This window comes from Coregonus lavaretus (genome assembly GCF_964263955.1).
Source record: "Coregonus lavaretus genome assembly, chromosome: 19".
In the NCBI taxonomy this organism is placed as follows: Eukaryota; Metazoa; Chordata; class Actinopteri; order Salmoniformes; family Salmonidae; genus Coregonus; species Coregonus lavaretus.
In genome coordinates, this window is record NC_140006.1 from 8,080,574 (window position 1) to 8,098,592 (window position 18,019).

The window sequence follows — 18,019 nt, forward strand, 5'->3', positions numbered from 1 at the left end:
CACTTAAACCCAGAAGGTTACAGGACCAATAGTCTTTTCCTCCCTCTTTCTTTAAATGTGTCCCAAATGGCACCTTATTCCCTGTATAGTGCAGGCCCCATAGGGCCCTGGTCAAAAGTAGTGCACTATATAGGGTATAGGGTGCCATTTGGGATGCACGCTTTTCTCCCCAAAAAACACTTGTCTTTCTTTTTTCCTGCTGACTCTTCTCTCACCCCTCCCTCTTCATCTCTCTCTCCAGGGAGCTTGTGGTTTTTGAAAGGTTTCTCAATGTTTCTAATCCTTCCATCTCTTTGTGTCGAGGAAAAAATATATCCGCATGAAACTCAAGAAGAGCCCAAAGGGAGCTAGGTTAGGTGTGTGTGACTGTGTGTGTGTGAGGTCATTAAAAATGTGTGCACCTTTGGTTCACTGGTGTACATCACAAGGCATAATGGAACCTCTCAACAACTTTTAATTTGGATAGAATGTAACTGGTTTGTTCCTCCAATTTGGTGCCATTTGAGAAATGTAACTTGGTAAAAAAAAAAAAAGGATTTCACCTAATTTTAACATTGTCATAAAAGGCACGTTCCATCTTCATAAACAACGTTTTCCCATCTAAAAAGAAATAACTATAGTCAGTGCCAAATAAAGTAGCAGTGTTGACTGTAACAGGGTTGACGATTTCTTCTTAAATCAGCCATAAATCCCCTTGTGACAGGGTGATTGGAAGCAAGGTTGTGTGCAACAGAGAGTAGACATGTTATGCATGCTTCACAAAACATTTTAATTGTTTAAACATTTCTAGCCTATCTATGGGTAACAGGGTTGACGACGTGTTATGCTCGACCTGCTCAGTTTTCCACCACAAAATGCCTAAAAAGAGTAGAACCAGCTCACCTGCTTTTACTCTATGATTTGACTATTAGATTTTCAATGTTTGTTTGAAAATAATATTTCAAAAGGAATAGTTTCACCATATTAAAAAAAAGAGTTCCGTTCACGTAACAGGGTTGACCTTAAAATGAGGGACAAACGTAAATGAATCACTAATCACATGAAATTAATAATCTTCAGAAATCACTTTGTCAAAGCAACAGAATAGCGAGCGCTTTACAATGATGGTGAAACTTGGATAAATTTTGGGATTAAGTGGGTTAAAATCTTCCTAGAAGTGACAGTGTTGACAGAGGGACAAAATGCTGAATTTTTGCACTTTAGCAAGCAAGCCTTTTTCATATAAAAAATCTGATTGATTAAATTCTCCATGTTGTTTATAGTAAAGGGCACTTAATTTAAAGGGATTCTCTCTTACTTTTTAGCCAGTAGTTCTGAAAGCAACGCTCACAAGCCAAAAGTGGTCCATGAAAATTGCGTACTACATCACATATGTGCACCACGTCATTCCTCTCTCGCTCTGCTGTGTGTGCATCATGCTAGCTGTCACTCATATGGCAAGGGGCTGAAGCTCATTGGTTGAACTCGAATTGCTAGGGGGCTGGCCCACATGGGGGAAAATGTAGGGAAATTGGTACAGCACAGTTTCCAGAAAAACAGTTGCTTTCAAGCTAGGGATTTTGTGGCTAATTGAGGTAAAACAGTAATTCTGCTCATAGATTATGTATGTTTATAAACTGGGTGGTTCGAGCCCTGAATGCTGATTGGCTGACAGCCGTGGTATACCACGGGTGTGACAAAACATGTATTTTTACTGCTCTAATTACATTGGTAACCAGTTTATAATCGCGTTGCGTCGTGCCTAAGAGCAGCCCTTAGCCGTGGTATGTTCACCATATACCACAACCCCATAGGCCCTATTGCTTAAATGAACTACACATTGACACATCCAGCCCAAAGCTAGAAGTTAAAAAAAGTACTTAGTAGACACCAATGTTCCAGGGCATGTAGCTCAGCTGGTAGAGCACGGCGCTTGTAACGCCAAGGTAGTGGGTTCGATCCCCGGGACCACCCATACACAAAAAAAATGTATGCACGCATGACTGTAAGTCGCTTTGGATAAAAGTGTCTGCTAAATGGCATATTATTATTATTATTAATATAACAGGCTATTAAAATGAAATATTGGTGCACAATTTCTACTTAAAATATAAACGGGATTCAAAAGGCACTCTTTTCATGAAATGACCCAACTGACACCAAGTATAACAACCTGTGAATGTGTCTGAGTATCTGAACTACTTGTTTTGTCTTGTTATGTTTGGTTTTGATTATTGTATTGTTATTGAGATGTTGTAAACTGTCTTAAAAGCAATAACAAATAAACACAAAACAGCCTAAAAAGCATTCTGATATTTTCATACATGTCTTTATTGTGTGTAAACAAACTCTGAAAAGAGCATCATCAGCCAGGTTCTTGATCATTGGTATCATTAACATGATCAATATTGTACATAATATCATGATTAAAACATGATAATTATAATAACATATTTTCAAATAACTCACTGCTACTGTAACAGTTCTGTCAAGCAGGGTAACCATCTCCAAGAGCTGTGTGTGTGTGTGTAAAATTATGCCATTAACGTGGAAAATGTGGTTTGTGGTTAAAAATGTTTATTGTGTCTATGTAAATGGAGTGTGTGTGATTTAAGATTTGGACACATAGTCCTGGTTCCAGAGGCTTAATGGGTTAGTTGGTAATCAAATCAGTGTAACAACTTTCCAGATTCCATTCAAATAAGTAAGAGTTGCAAAAATAATCCTATTAATCAACAAAACAAAAATAACAGTTATCCAAGAATCAATCATTTAGTGTTATGCACACGAGTGCAACATAATCTGCTTAGTAATAATTACTCTCACATGAACAACAAATATGTACAATTAATTAAACAGAAACCAACGCATCTGTAATAAATAAAAGAAACTACCACATTCAGAACCACAGACAAGTTAATATGATATGGTTAGTTTGAGTGCGTTTGAATATGCAGGTAGTGTGTATATAGTCTCTTCACTGACCATTTCCTCTCACCCTGACAGCGTCCCAAATGGAACCCTATTCCCTATTTAGTGCACTACTTTTGACCAGAGCCATATACGGGCTCTGGACAAAAGGAGTCCGCTATATAGGGAATAGGGTTCCATTTGGGATGCCATCCCAACCTGAAGGACAGCCACTGAAGCACAGGGTCTACAACAACCACAGCCTGCCTCTGTCATCAAGGACTCATTTTGATCATGGAGGGTAGATTTTGCCTGACAACTCATCCCCAATTTAATTCCGCTGCTCTATTGATCGCTCCATACATCAGTCTGAACCTGCCATCCTAGAAGTCATTTGTGCGGATGTCAAAATGACGTGATTCATATCAGCCGGCTCTGGCCCAACCCATCGGTTTCTAGGACCAATCAGAACGGTCAAAATGTTTCCGCATTTTTCAAAGGGTCAGGGAGGAAAGCAAATCCAGACTCATTGTGGAGAAGAAACGTTAGATGGGTAGCCAGGCAAATATGTACTGTAGTTCAACCATCGAGTTGGATAGTGGGCACACTTGGCCCAAAGCCTGTTTTAACACGGGCAGCACCATTGAGGGCTTTCATCATTTTGAAGCACTATAGTACAGTGTACATATCTATGGGTTACACTGACAGCTTACTGTTAGCCTTACATCTAAGCTATTAGCTGTGTGTGTAAGAGATCGAGAGCAGGGCTGTGTGTGTCCAGTCAGATTGAGATGAGGCTGTTCAATCTTTCTCTCCAACTGCTTTTAAGGCTTCCAAGCTACTTTGGATCAAAGACTGACAGTCCCACAGATTATGCACCATGACGGGCAAAGGAGGGTAACTTGGGTGGTGTTCACCTTGCACTGGCCTCATTTGAGCTTAATTTGCCTTTCTATAATGCTTCAAGGGTTTACCAAAACAAATAACTCAATCATGTCAAATGCCCAAAAACAGAACATAAAATCAGTGTTGCGAAGTAGCCGTCTTATCCGAGGGCTACGTCATAATTTAAGACTTTCTTCAACTGAGCCATGATGCCATGATATGGCCTGAGTGACGATTAAAACAGGGAAGGGACAGTAGTTGAACATGTTAAAACTAACTTAACCCCTTACTGGCCATAGGATTATAATATATATAATATCATAAATTCATCATTAATTAGTAATGTAGCAGTCAAGCTACTGCTCCTTCGGGAGCAAGTAAATGTTCTTCATCATCCAGTTTGGAAACACATTGAACAGACTAAAGGGAAGGAGAACTTCTTGTTTTGATTTCCAGTTAAATAAATATTTTTTTAAAGCCTCCCCCCATGGGTCTCCTCTCCCCTGTGTGTGTGGCTTTGGGGTAAAGTTTCCCCTAGGTACGCATCTAGGATCAGCTTCCCTTCCCCCAATCCTAACCTTAGCCATTAGAGGGGGAAATGCAAAACTGACCCAAGATCACCATCTAGGGGCAACTTCAACCTACACCTGTGTGTGTGTGTCTATGTGAAGTTCTGTAGGGGCTCACTAACACGCATGCAGGCCCAGTATAGAGCCCGGCCCAGGGTCAGGAGTACCAACAGGATCAGCACGGCCCAGGAGGCATAGATACCCCCGTAGTCCTGGGCCTTCACCCACGTACCAGCCTACAAAACACACAGAGAGAAAGAAATGGCGCATGTAACACGTTTTTTTTTTTTTGGTTGCAATGTGTTAGTGGTGAGAAATGGGTCCTACAGACATAGAAGAGGGAGAGAGAACACTTAACGAGATGACACACGACAGGGTTTTTCCTGGCTCATAAAGGGGCTTAGGCGGTGGCAGATTGCAGTGTTTGTGATACATCTGCGATATTAGTTTGTCAAGTAATGTCATGTAGAGTGGACAGTATGGAGTGTGTACTCACTACCAGCCCAGCAGCGGAGAGGCTGAAAAGCAAGCATAGTAGAAAACACCACAAGCTCCGCCTTCGAGGGTACCTCTGCCCAATAGAGGAGCTGCATGTCGAAGAGTGTGGCAAAGGAGAGGGGAGAAATGGAATGTAAACATTAAATCGAAAGGGTCATTTTCCTGGAGAAGAATTGTCTGACTTGCTTCGGCTGTCCAAAAGAACTTGAATTGTTAAATTGTTTAAATTGTTAGTTGCTGAAGCAAGTCATACTAACAAAAGGTTGTGTAAGAGTAACTGAGCTCAGACTTGAGAGATTGCACACAACAAGTCAGTAAAGAGCTTATCCTGAAGACTAATGCTACAGGCTAACGGTATAGGAATCTGACCCACTACATAGTTCAAGCAACTGCCTACAGTTCACAAGGGGACACATATTTCAGAAAAGAATACTATGAAGGACATCAGTGGAGGCTGGCGAGTGGAGGACAGCTTATAGCAATGGCTGATGTGGAATGAATGGTATGGAAACCATGTGTCTTTGATACAGTCATCCAGCCACAACTATGAGCATGTCCTCCGATATAAAGTGCCACCAGCCACCACTGGAGGACAATATTTTGAGCATATTGTTTAATCCCTTTTAATGGACTCCTCTGTATTGACTGGGAACCGTGTGGACAGATAGATACTCACACTTTCCTGCAGTGTGGGCACCTGGCGAGTGTCCTGTCAGTAAACTCTGTCCACTGAAACATATTACAAGACACTTATGTCAATATGATAGAGTATGCGTCCCAAATGGCACCTTATTCCCTAAATAGTGCATTCTTTTTAAATAGTGCACTACTTTTGACCAGAGCTGTATATGGGCTCTACTCAAAAGTAGTGCACTAAATAGGGAGTAGGGTACCATTTGGATGCTGTCAGGGTGAGAGGAAACAGTCAGTGAAGAGAATACATACACACTACCTGCATATTCAAACATATAACATTAACTTGTCTGTGGTTCTGAATGTGGTAATAGTTTCTGTTTAATTAATTGTACATACACTAACCGGCCAGTTTATTAGGTACACCACCCCGTTCACGAAAATGGATCGCTCCCACAGACAGTGAGTCACATGGCTGTGGCTTGCCATATTAAGCAGGCAGACAGAGGCATTCAGTTACTGTTTGATTGAACGTTAGAATGGGCAAAACTAGTGACATAAACTCCTTTGAGCGTGATATGATCGTCGGTGCCAGGCACGCCGGATCCAGTATCTCAGAAACTGCCGCCCTCCTGGGCTTTTCACTCACGACAGTGTCTATGGGTTCCTGAGAATTGTCCGACAAACAAAAAACATCCAGTCAGCGGCAGTCCTGTGGGTGAAAATAGCTTGTTGAGAGGTCGAAGTAGAATGGCAAGAACCGTTCAAGCTAACAGGCGGGCCACAAACAAACAAATAACAGTGCAGTACAACAGTGGTGTGCAGAACGGCATCTCGGAACGCACAACTCGTCGATCCTTGTCACGGATGGGCTATTGCAGCAGACGACCACACCGGGTTCCACTCCTATCAGCTAAAAACAACAAGAAGCGGCTCCAGTGGGCACGCGATCACCAACACTGGACAGTTGAAGAGTGGAAAAACATTGACTGGTCCGACGAATCCCGGTTCCTGTTGCGTCATGCTGATGGCAGTCAGGATTTGGTGTAAGCAGCATGAGTTCATGGTACCATCCTGCCTGGTGTCAACGGTACAGGCTGGTGGCGGTGGTGTACCGCTGTCCAATCTGCAGCAACTGCGTGATGCCATCACGTCAGCATAGACCAACATCCCTGTGGAATGTTTCACGACTTGTAGAATCCATGCCCAAAGAATTCAGGCTGTTCTGGAGGCAAATAAACTGGCCGGTGTATGTTGTTGTTCATGTAAGAGTAATTAATACTAAGCAAATAGTATGTTGCACTCGTGTAAATAACACTAAATGATTGATTCTTGGAGAACTTGCATTTTTGTTTTGTTGATTAATAGGGTTATTTTTGCAACCCTTACTTATTTTAACGGGAATCTGGAAAATTGTTACACTAATTTGATTACCTATTAACCCAATAAGCCTTTGGACACTGGACTATGTTTCCAAATCTTAACCACACACCTCATTTACCTATAGACACAATCAAACATTTGGGCCCTGGTGCCCTTTGGCAGGAATAAGATGCCACTTGGGATGCAGCCTACTGTATATAATGGCTTTGAGAGAGGTGCAGGAAGGGTTGTACCAGGAAAGTGTTGCTGCAGTGTCCACAGGAGACCCGAGCTCCGGACGGCTGGGGGTCAGGGCTGGCTGGACCAGGGTGGACTGGACCCAGGTTTATTATCCTCTTACTGGGGGGACACAACCACAGAACTCACTGGTCAGTCTACAAGTAAGTATACTGGGGGAACACAACCACAGAACTCACTGGTCAGTCTACAAGTCAGTATACTGGGGGAACACAACCACAGAACTCACTGGTCAGTCTACAAGTCAGTATACTGGGGGAACACAACCACAGAACTCACTGGTCAGTCTACAAGTCAGTATACTGGGGGAACACAACCACAGAACTCACTGGTCAGTCTACAAGTCAGTATCCTAGATTGAATTGTAACAGAGTGTAACCATTCCGGTCAACTACATTTAAAAAAATGTTTAAGTTATTTTAGCAGACGCTCTTTTCCAGAGTTACTTACAGTTAGTGCATTCATGTTTAGAAGGGAAAACAACCTCACATCACAGTCACCGCAAGTAGACCCTTATTCAAAATAGCTGCTATCAGCAGAATCAGTGCCAGGAAGACAAAACAGCAACCACATAACTCACTGTTCAGTCTACAAGTCAGTATTCTTAGCTAGGTTTAAATGCAACCAAGCGTAAGTTCCATACAAGTCAACTACCTTATCTATGCACTGGGTTAGCCTAATGCAGCCCTTAAAGGAAAACTCCACCCAGTAACTATCTTTTGGTATTTGTTTAATAAAATAGTCCATTGTTGATATAGTCCCAAAATGCTTTGCATGTCAGCAATCAAGTTTTCAAGATACATAACTTTCAAAATACAGAAATACAGCCGGTATGAGGCATTTTGCATCATATGATGCAAAACGCAGCATAACAAAATGCATCATACAGGCAGTTTTTCTGTAGTTTGAAAGTTATATATCTTGAAAACTTAGTTACACAGGAAAACACATTGGGGGGCCTGTTGTAATTAATGTCCTACATTGTCCTAGTTCACAGTAATCACACTTGTATATGTATGCCCTGAGACACTGCTTCTGCCATGTAATATTGTTTTATGAAGGGAGGGAATTAATTTATCCTATAACCCTTGTTGTCTGCCTCCCTCCTGCTTTGATGATGTGGCTACATCCCAAATGGCAGCCTATTTCCCTATAGTGTATTACTTAATTCCCCATCTAGTGCACTACGACCAAGGCCCATCTGGTCAAACGTAGTGCTCTAAATTGTAAATATGGTGCCAATTGGGATGCATCCAGTCTCTCTTTCACACACTCCTTCTCTCGGCCCCCTCTCTCTCTTACCAGTAGGGCCGGGGACAGGCGATCCTCTGGGAGGTGACTTTGCAGATGAGCAGACAGTTACAGGGGCAGCGGACATACTTCTTCCCTGCTGGCGCATTCTTGATGGGCTACAGAGGGAGACAGAGACAAGAGGAGAAGGAGAGGGACACAGAAGGGTGAACACGTTGAACAAGAAGGTTCGGGGTCAATTCCATTCCAATTAAATCAACCGTGAAAATGCTAGTTAGCAACGGTGCTGGTCCCATGAATGTATTTATTTTCGAAAAAGCTTCCACATGGAATTATAACTTGTCCTAACCTTTTTTTCTTCAACCTAGGGTCAATTCAGGAAGTAAACTGAAATTCCAAATCCAAAAATTAACATAGAGAAGCAATGAGGTATATTCGAATGTCAGATTACTTCCTGAATTGAAATGGAATTAACCCCAACATGCAGGTTTATGTGAATAGTAGGTCACCCACCCAGCGTGCCCACTGTATACAAATGATATGACTATGTCTATAGATGTGACGACACTACAGATAGATGTGTGTGTGTCACCCACCGTAGCCTCGTTGCAGATCCCACACTTGACCACATGCTGGTGGATCTTCCCCTCCACGCTGATGAGGCTCTGACACACCCTACAGCTGATGCCTGGCGCGCTGCCGCTCTCTGGGGAGGTGAGGGGGGAGTACGGAGGAGGGTCCTCCCCCATAAGCACTGAGGGCTGGGTGGGGCTGGGGAAGGGAGGAAAGCCTGAAATACAGAGAGTGGATTGGGGGGGGGAGGAGGGAACATTAACATTTTGGTCATTTAGCAGACACTCTTATTCAGAGTGATTTACAATCAGTGTATTCAACTAAGGTAGGAAAGAGACCACATATCATAGAAAGTTATTCAATTAAGCAACTATCAGCGAAGTCAGTGCTATTACTTGCCATGGCGCCCTAGTAGCAGCCTAAGTACAGAGCTCCTATACATTTGTACATCAAATCAGCAAAAAAAGAAACGTCCCTTTTTCAGGACCCTGTCTTTCAAAGATAATTCGTAAAAATCCAAATAACTTCACAGATCTTCATTGTAAAGGGTTTAAACACCGTTTCCCATGCTTGTTCAATGAACCATAAACAATTAATGAACATGCACCTGTGGAACGGTCGTTAAGACACTAACAGCTTACAGACAGTAGGCAATAGGACAAACAAGAGGCCTTTCTACTGACTCCAAAAAACACCAAAAGAAAGTTGCCCAGGGTCCCTGCTCATCTGCGTGAACGTGCCTTAGGCATGCTGCAAGGAGGCATGAGGACTGCAGATGTGGCCAGGGCAATAAATTGCAATGTCCGTACTGTGAGATGCCTAAGACAGCGCTACAGGGAGACAGGACGGACAGCTGATCGTCCTCGCAGTGGCAGACCACGTGTAACAACACCTGCACAGGATCGGTACATCCGATCCTCACACCTGCAGGACAGGTACAGGATGGCAACAACAACTGCCTGAGTTACACCAGGAACGCACAATCCCTCCATCAGTGCTCAGACTGTCCGCAATAGGCTGAGAGAGGCTGGACTGAGGGCTTGTAGGCCTGTTGTAAGGCAGGTCCTCACCAGACATCACCGGCAACAACGTCGCCTATGGGCACAAACCCACCGTCGCTGGACCAGACAGGACTGGCAAAAAGTGCTCTTCACTAACGAGTTGCGGTTTTGTCTCACCAGAGGTGATGGTTGGATTCACGTTTATCGTCGAAAGAATGAGCGTGACACCGAGGCATGTACTCTGGAGCGGGATCGATTTGTAGGTGGAGGGTCCGTCATGGTCTGGGGCGGTGTGTCACAGCATCATCGGACTGAGCTTGTTGTCATTGCAGGCAATCTCAACGCTGTGCATTACTGGGAATATATCCTCCTCCCTCATGTGGTACCCTTCCTGCAGGCTCATCCTGACATGACCCTCCAGCATGACAATGCCACCAGCCATACTGCTCGTTCTGTGCGTGATTTCCTGCAAGACAGGAATGTCAGTTCTGCCATGGCCAGCGAAGAGCCCGGATCTCAATCCCATTGAGCACGTCTGGGACCTGTTGGTTCGGAGGGTGAGGGCTAGGGCCATTCCCCCCAGAAATGTCCGGGAACTTGCAGGTGCCTTGGTGGAAGAGTGGGGTAACATCTCACAGCAAGAACTGGCAAATCTGGTGCAGTCCATGAGGAGGAGATGCACTGCAGTACTTCATGCAGCTGGTGGCCACACCAGATACTGATTGTTCCTACAAATATTTACACATGTTAAGTTTGCTGAAAATAAACGCAGTTGACAGTGAGAGGACGTTTCTTTTTTTGCTGTGTTTATTTAGTTATTTTTAATTGCTGTTTTTTTATCAGCTCTTTTGCTTTTGATAACATTGAGTTATTGCATATATCTGGGGGGTTTTAGCCACAGATTTGCAGATTGACTGACTGACAGACTAATATACAGAGAGTAAGTAGTGCACTGAACCAAGAAAGGGTTAAACACAGAAAGTACTGTTCAGTTTTTTTACATTTTAAATGAGGATTAACAAGAATGAGATTTGAGTTCCAACAGAAAAGGAGCTTTATAAAAGGACTGCAGGGGCTTATCTGTATTAATCACGGAAATATGCAATTACCACTGTATAATTTCAAAGACACAAGAATGTAAGTTATTATGACGTGAACAATCACCTGTGTTACCCCCCAACTCATGTCACTGTTCTGATATTTCCGTAGTTACAGTAGTAGCCCCTCCCCAGGAGACCGTAATTGGTCGACGTCTTATCTTGCAGTAATTATAAGCTTCCTGAATGGCCCAGAGCGGTGCCAATCATATCAGGTGCTTCGTGTGCACGCCACAAACGAGATTAGCACGTTAGTTAGCTAGAGTGAACATACAGGCTGTAGATCTTCAAATGGTGGTACAAATACTACACTGAAATGTTTATTTCTGTAGGCCACTATCACATCACAGAATTAGCAATTTCATAACACGTGGATCATCAGGATATAGTAGCTTGCATTCACTGTACTGAGAAATTGATTATAGCTAGGCTAGTTAGTTAGCAATCTTGCTGCAGACTAGTTAGCTAGCTCCATGCACAAAATCAACACAATAAATGAGTGTTTCTGTTTTGTTAGTTACATCCGTTTAACTATGATGCCTAAACGACAAATGCAGAAAATGCCTAAAGGTTATAGAGAAATATTGCCAGGCAACTAAGTTAACTAACCGGCATGCATGCATCAACAGCTAGCTGGCTAGCAACCACGACTTATTCCCCAGAGAATCAGTGCAGACACAATCGTCGTTACTATGTTTTACGGAATACGCGCTGTCCATGTTCCTACCTAGACGGCAAATTGTGCTCTTGGCTATCTGGAAATCATAGGAACCGATGTTTTGTCAGCTAGCTAGCTAGCTAGCTGATTGCCTTGGCTAGGTGGGAGAACATCCATGTATACTCACTTTGTGGCTTATTTGGTAAACCATAGGGAGCGGAGCCAGGTGACACTCCGCCGTTACCACCCCCAAGAACACCATCTCCGAGATCTGCTAGTAGCGGGGACCTCTCGCCGTCCGCCATACCGAAAGCGAGGCGTGGGGGGAGTAGGACCGTGTAAAGCAATGATCTGGAGCCGTTGCGCCCGGGATTGTGCCGGAAAAGTAACGTATGCGTCACATGATCATGCGTTCACTACTGCGACTCTGTCGGACCATACACTCCCTCATAATAATTGGTCAACACAGCCCACGGCCACAACTACCTATAATAAAACAATATTGCATAATATCAAAAATAATGGTAAGCTATAGCAAAGAGGGTGTTGGTAAATGTAGCACAATGAGGAGAATAAACCCCAAATACATGAGTGTAACACAGGTTGAATAATTGTATTTCTTGAAATGCAACCAATAGTCCATGTAACAGAACAAATACACTGCTCAAAAAAATAAAGGGAACACTTAAACAACACAATGTAACTCCAAGTCAATCACACTTCTGTGAAATCAAACTGTCCACTTAGGAAGCAACACTGATTGACAATAAATGTCACATGCTGTTGTGCAAATGGAATAGACAACAGGTGGAAATTATAGGCAATTAGCAAGACACCCCCAATAAAGGACTGGTTTTGCAGGTGGTGACCACAGACCACTTCTCAGTTCCTATGCTTCCTGGCTGATGTTTTGGTCACTTTTGAATGCTGGCGGTGCTTTCACTCTAGTGGTAGCATGAGACGGAGTCTACAACCCACACAAGTGGCTCAGGTAGTGCAGCTCATCCAGGATGGCACATCAATGCGAGCTGTGGCAAGAAGGTTTGCTGTGTCTGTCAGCGTAGTGTCCAGAGCATGGAGGCGCTACCAGGAGACAGGCCAGTACATCAGGAGACGTGGAGGAGGCCATAGGAGGGCAACAACCCAGCAGCAGGACTGCTACCTCCGCCTTTGTGCAAGGAGGAGCAGGAGGAGCACTGCCAGAGCCCTGCAAAATGACCTCCAGCAGGCCACAAATGTGCATGTGTCTGCTCAAACGGTCAGAAACAGACTCCATGAGGGTGGTATGAGGGCCCGACGTCAACAGGTGGGGGTTGTACTTACAGCCCAACACCGTGCAGGACGTTTGGCATTTGCCAGAGAACACCAAGATTGGCAAATTCGCCACTGGCGCCCTGTGCTCTTCACAGATGAAAGCAGGTTCACACTGAGCACGTGACAGACGTGACAGAGTCTGGAGACGCCGTGGAGAACGTTCTGCTGCCTGCAACATCCTCCAGCATGACCGGTTTGGCGGTGGGTCAGTCATGGTGTGGGGTGGCATTTCTTTGGGGGGCCGCACAGCCCTCCATGTGCTCGCCAGAGGTAGCCTGACTGCCATTAGGTACCGAGATGAGATCCTCAGACCCCTTGTGAGATCATATGCTGGTGCGGTTGGCCCTGGGTTCCTCCTAATGCAAGACAATGCTAGACCTCATGTGGCTGGAGTGTGTCAGCAGTTCCTGCAAGAGGAAGGCATTGATGCTATGGACTAGCCCGCCCGTTCCCCAGACCTGAATCCAATTGAGCACATCTGGGACATCATGTCTCGCTCCATCTACCAACGCCACGTTGCACCACAGACTGTCCAGGAGTTGGCGGATGCTTTAGTCCAGGTCTGGGAGGAGATCCCTCAGGAGACCATCCGCCACCTCATCAGGAGCATGCCCAGGTGTTGTAGGGAGGTCATACAGGCACGTGGAGGCCACACACACTACTGAGCCTCATTTTGACTTGTTTTAAGGACATTACATCAAAGTTGGATCAGCCTGTAGTGTGGTTTTCAACTTTAATTTTGAGGGTGACTCCAAATCCAGACCTCCATGGGTTGACACATTTGATTTCCATTGATAATTTTTGTGTGATTTTGTTGTCAGCACATTCAACTATGTAAAGAAAAAAGTATTTAATAAGATTATTTCATTCATTCAGATCTAGGATGTGTTATTTTAGTGTTCCCTTTATTTTTTTGAGCGTATATTCCATAAACAGAGTCAATGTTCAGACTTTATAATGAAACCGATGGAACTCTAATCCATAGTGTCAGTAATGACAATACCCATCTTTTCTGCTTCATAACAGAAGATGGAGGCTCTGCACTCACCTGTGCACATTCCTACCTACCCCTCTCAACTCAAGCCTGTTACATGCATTGGTAACAAAAGCCTGCGTCTTTAGGCCAAGCACTGGTGCAATGTCCTTTGGTGGAATTGCAGAAAAAGTGTTGTAGTGCAGTTTGTATAATATTGGCTATTTCATCCTAACTGTCATTCATTGCAGGTTGCTTTGGTCCATGAAGCTGTTCATGGGTAGCGTGACCTCCAGCTCCTGTCTTTCATTGTAGAACTGGGCTTTTTCCTCCTGACTGTGTACTGGGTGCGGAAGGTGTAGGCCCAGTTTACTGTCAAGAGATAAGTAAGGATTTAATGAGAGGGGAAAAAAGAGCGAGACAGAGAAATTGTGTGTGTGTCAAACAGACAGTCAGACAGAGACCGACAGACAGACAGAGAAAGGGAGAGATAAAGAGGGGATTTTCAGTCATGGCTGAGATGACAGATGTTTTAGATAGAGATAAAACACTTTTAGATAGAGATAAAACACGAGAGGAGGTCAGCAAATCGTGGCAAAGCGTTTTCTGGCAGTGGATTGATAACCTGGAACTCTTTGCAGAAGGATGACAGGCAAGCAACTTAGAAGTTTGGTGTTCGCAGATCAAGGAATTTCTCCTTCACATCCATCCAGGACTATATCTGTTGCTTTGGTGTCTGGCAGGGAAAAAGTTAATATATTTCTGCACTAGAATTTCAGATGGGTGTAATACATTTTTTCCCTGAACCGTGATGGAGGACATTCCATTCGTCAATTGCTTATGTTCCTTATGAGTAAGTCAAGTAAGTCAAGTAATAGATTCAAGAAGATAAATTGCATTAGAGTTGGCCGCTATAGTAGCTACTTTCTGGTCATCCCAAGAAACATGTCCTCTGTCCCAACACTCTGCTTCAACACTATGTCATACCTGAACAACAACACAAACAATCTGACTCAGTAATAATCATTATAGCACATTATCACTCATATCAACACGCATGGCATGCATGCACACACACACACACAATATGTGTTTTACTATCCTTGTGGGGACCTAAAATTGATTTCCATTCAAAATGATATTTTCCCTCACCCTAATTCTTACCATAATTGTAACCTTAACCCCTAAGCCTCACTCCAGATGGCTTTACTGTCCTTCTTTGCATAGGCTGTTATACCTACAGCATACACTGCTTGTTATGAATGTTTGCGTCCCAAATGGCACCCTGGTCCCTATGTAGTGCACTACTTTGATCAGAGCCCTATGGGTTCCGGTCAAAAGTAGTGCCCTATAGGGAATAGGGTGCCTTTTTGTCACTTAAAAGGTTGTTATTGCCCTGATATGAAGGGACTTTTTGTCCTGACTCAGCTAAGCCATTTTGGTAAGGGAGTTGGTCAACCGTTGTTTGCGAGTGCTGTGATAAGATACTGTGTAAAACAATGAATTTGAAGAATGTATATGCACTGTATGTTTGTTAGCTAGCTAGCCAGCCATTCCATACATTTTTCAAATTAACTGCCAATATACCAACATTCCATTCAAACAATGCCGTCAATCCACAGCCATACACTGGCTGAAATCAGTGATAGGACTTAGACAAGTTGTAAATGCAACAGGTAGTGATATTGTCTCATGTAACACTCACAGCCTAATAACACTCACAACAAGAATTTAGGCATTTATGGTCTGTTTACATATATTCTAGTCTAGAGGCTATTTATACAGCAAATTGGCATAAAACCTATATAAACTGTATAAGGATATGACAATATTATGTTTGTCTTTTTATTAGATTGACAATATTTCTATTACACAATTTCTGATATCACATGCCTTACTTTCAAGGCGTCAGTGTAATGCGGTAGGACGAAGTCAGGCGCAGGACACAGAGCTAATCGAAAAACGTACTTTACTCGTAGGTTTTCTCGTAGGTATCTTAATGAACATACCTCCACGCAGCGAGGCACAAACCCGCTCACATACGACAACCAAAAACATGGACAAACACGCACAACACACAGTGTGAGCCAGAGGGTTAAATAGGGAAGACATCACTACATGATGGGAAACAGGTGAGACCGATACAGACAAAACAAGTAGAACATAGAAACATGGATCGGTAGCAGCTAGTACTCCGGTGACGCCGAACGCCGAAGCATGCCCGAGCAAGGAGGAGGGGCAGCCTCGGCTGAATTCGTGACACTTACTTTCATTTTCCTGCATAAGTGAAATCAGGAAATGCATCACCTATGCCTCTCCTGCCATTCATCCAATTAGACTGGTTTTGGATTTCTCCAAATGGCTGCTATTTTCACCGCATTCTGGAACTGAGGGTTTATGACATAGCCCCTCTAGTAATTGAATAGGATCTCTATGGTTTTAGCTATCTAGCTAACTCAACTGGAGAAGTTGTAACGTTATGTTTGTTTGCCAAAAAAGTTTTATTAGCAAGTGTGTTTACACAAAAGAAGTGCAGCTTATCTCAATGATGAATGTTAGCAATGCCTTACCTTACAATCATCTTCATCATCCTCGTCTTGCGTGGACGAGGATGAGGCATAAGGTTAGCAGTGTGGTTAGGGTTAGGTTTAAAATCATATTTTAAGAATATAAATTGTAGAATAGGTTGGGTTTTAACATAATGCCTTTGTTGCTAAGGTAACTAGTGATTACCATCTCCCTGAGCATGACCTGTTGCCTAGGAAACAGCGGGGACCCCTCACTGTCCAGCCAACAGGCCTGAGCTCTTCAGTGCCATCGTGAGGACAAGATAGGGATTTCATCCTAGGGATTGGTGAACTGGTACACTAGTCTCTTCTCACAGATGCTGTGCTACATTGAGTGAACTGGCAACTTCTGATTTGTCAAGTATTGCCAATAGACTCTATCTAACCCAGATTGTCTCACACAAAACAAATTGTTGGACAAATGGATTGAGAGATAGAAGTGAAATTGTTCAGTGAAACAGTGTACCCCCAAGGATTAACAGTGCAAAGTGCAATAATGACCACATTGATAAAAGTGAGGGGCAAAGATGAAGAAAGTTGGTGTGGAATATAGTTTATTAATTCTTATAGATGTAATTTTTCTATATTAAAAACGCTCACATATGTACACCGCAGCAGAAGCAGGAGGCTGGGCTGAGCTGAGCTGAGCAGGACACTGTTGTGCTTAAATCCTATGAGGCTATCGAAAGAAAATATTTAATTGTGCTACTTACATTCTATGTGAAAGCGCATTGAAACATTCCCAAGAGAGCAAATGCTTGGTTTTTTCTCAAAGCTTGTTGGATTAATACTTCCACTACTCACCCTATTGGGATGGGGTCAGTGATAAGCTACAGTACTTGTGATGTGAACATTTAATTGAACACAGTAATGATTGTACAGCTAAATGAATCACAAAACGGCAGTTGTTTTAATGTCATCCATTCTTAACGTAGACTTCTATATATATTTTAAAACAATCCTTATTTTGTTTTTTTAGATACAGAGATTTAGGGATACAATTTCAATCTATTCCTTTATACATGTTAAAGTGAAAAACATACATGTTCTCTTCTATCACACTCTATCACATTATCTGTAATACATCTTTCCTTTTTATACATTGACTCCCCCATTCAGCCAAAACATGACATGCTTCTATTTCTCTGAATGTTCCAGAATGTTCCAAAACATGCTTCTCTTTCTATGTCTCTGAACATTCCAGTATCTTACCTGGCTGAACATCCTCTTTCCTGACTAAGAATTGTCAATACTTAATTATTTGAAATAACAGTGTATTAATTAATATAATGTATGTTGGCAGAGATGATCGGAGCAATAACAGAAGAGAAAATATAATTCTAGTATAGCACAGACACTCATGGTAAGAATTAAATATCACCCAAGAAATTAAAGACAAAATGTAATTAATATAATTTGTCATTTCTAGTCAGTGTTATTAAACAAAGCAATGAAGTAGCAATGAGACTTTTTAAACCACCCATCTCTCCC

General features: G+C 43.0%; 2 protein-coding genes across 2 annotated transcripts; both read right to left on the reverse strand.

The window, feature by feature from the left end:
- Positions 1 to 2,292: 2,292 nt before the first annotated feature.
- On the reverse strand, positions 2,293 to 12,019 carry pip4p1a (phosphatidylinositol-4,5-bisphosphate 4-phosphatase 1a). The gene is made up of 7 exons (XM_084183872.1): positions 11,862 to 12,019; positions 8,942 to 9,135; positions 8,397 to 8,503; positions 7,091 to 7,196; positions 5,518 to 5,570; positions 4,840 to 4,930; positions 2,293 to 4,579 (listed from the first exon to the last, which is right to left on the reverse strand). The coding sequence occupies exons 1-7, from the start codon at positions 11,977 to 11,979 to the stop codon at positions 4,436 to 4,438; spliced, it is 813 nt and encodes a 270-aa protein (XP_084039998.1). The 5' UTR covers positions 11,980 to 12,019; the 3' UTR covers positions 2,293 to 4,435.
- Positions 12,020 to 14,203: 2,184 nt separating this feature from the next.
- On the reverse strand, positions 14,204 to 16,779 carry LOC311146926 (dynein axonemal assembly factor 6-like; the record flags this gene model as incomplete). The annotated part of the gene is made up of 4 exons (XM_084183546.1): positions 14,204 to 14,333; positions 14,627 to 14,677; positions 14,886 to 14,948; positions 16,745 to 16,779. 4 exons carry the CDS (start codon positions 16,777 to 16,779, stop codon positions 14,204 to 14,206), a joined length of 279 nt encoding a protein of 92 aa, XP_084039672.1.
- Between the last annotated feature and the right edge of the window lie 1,240 nt (positions 16,780 to 18,019).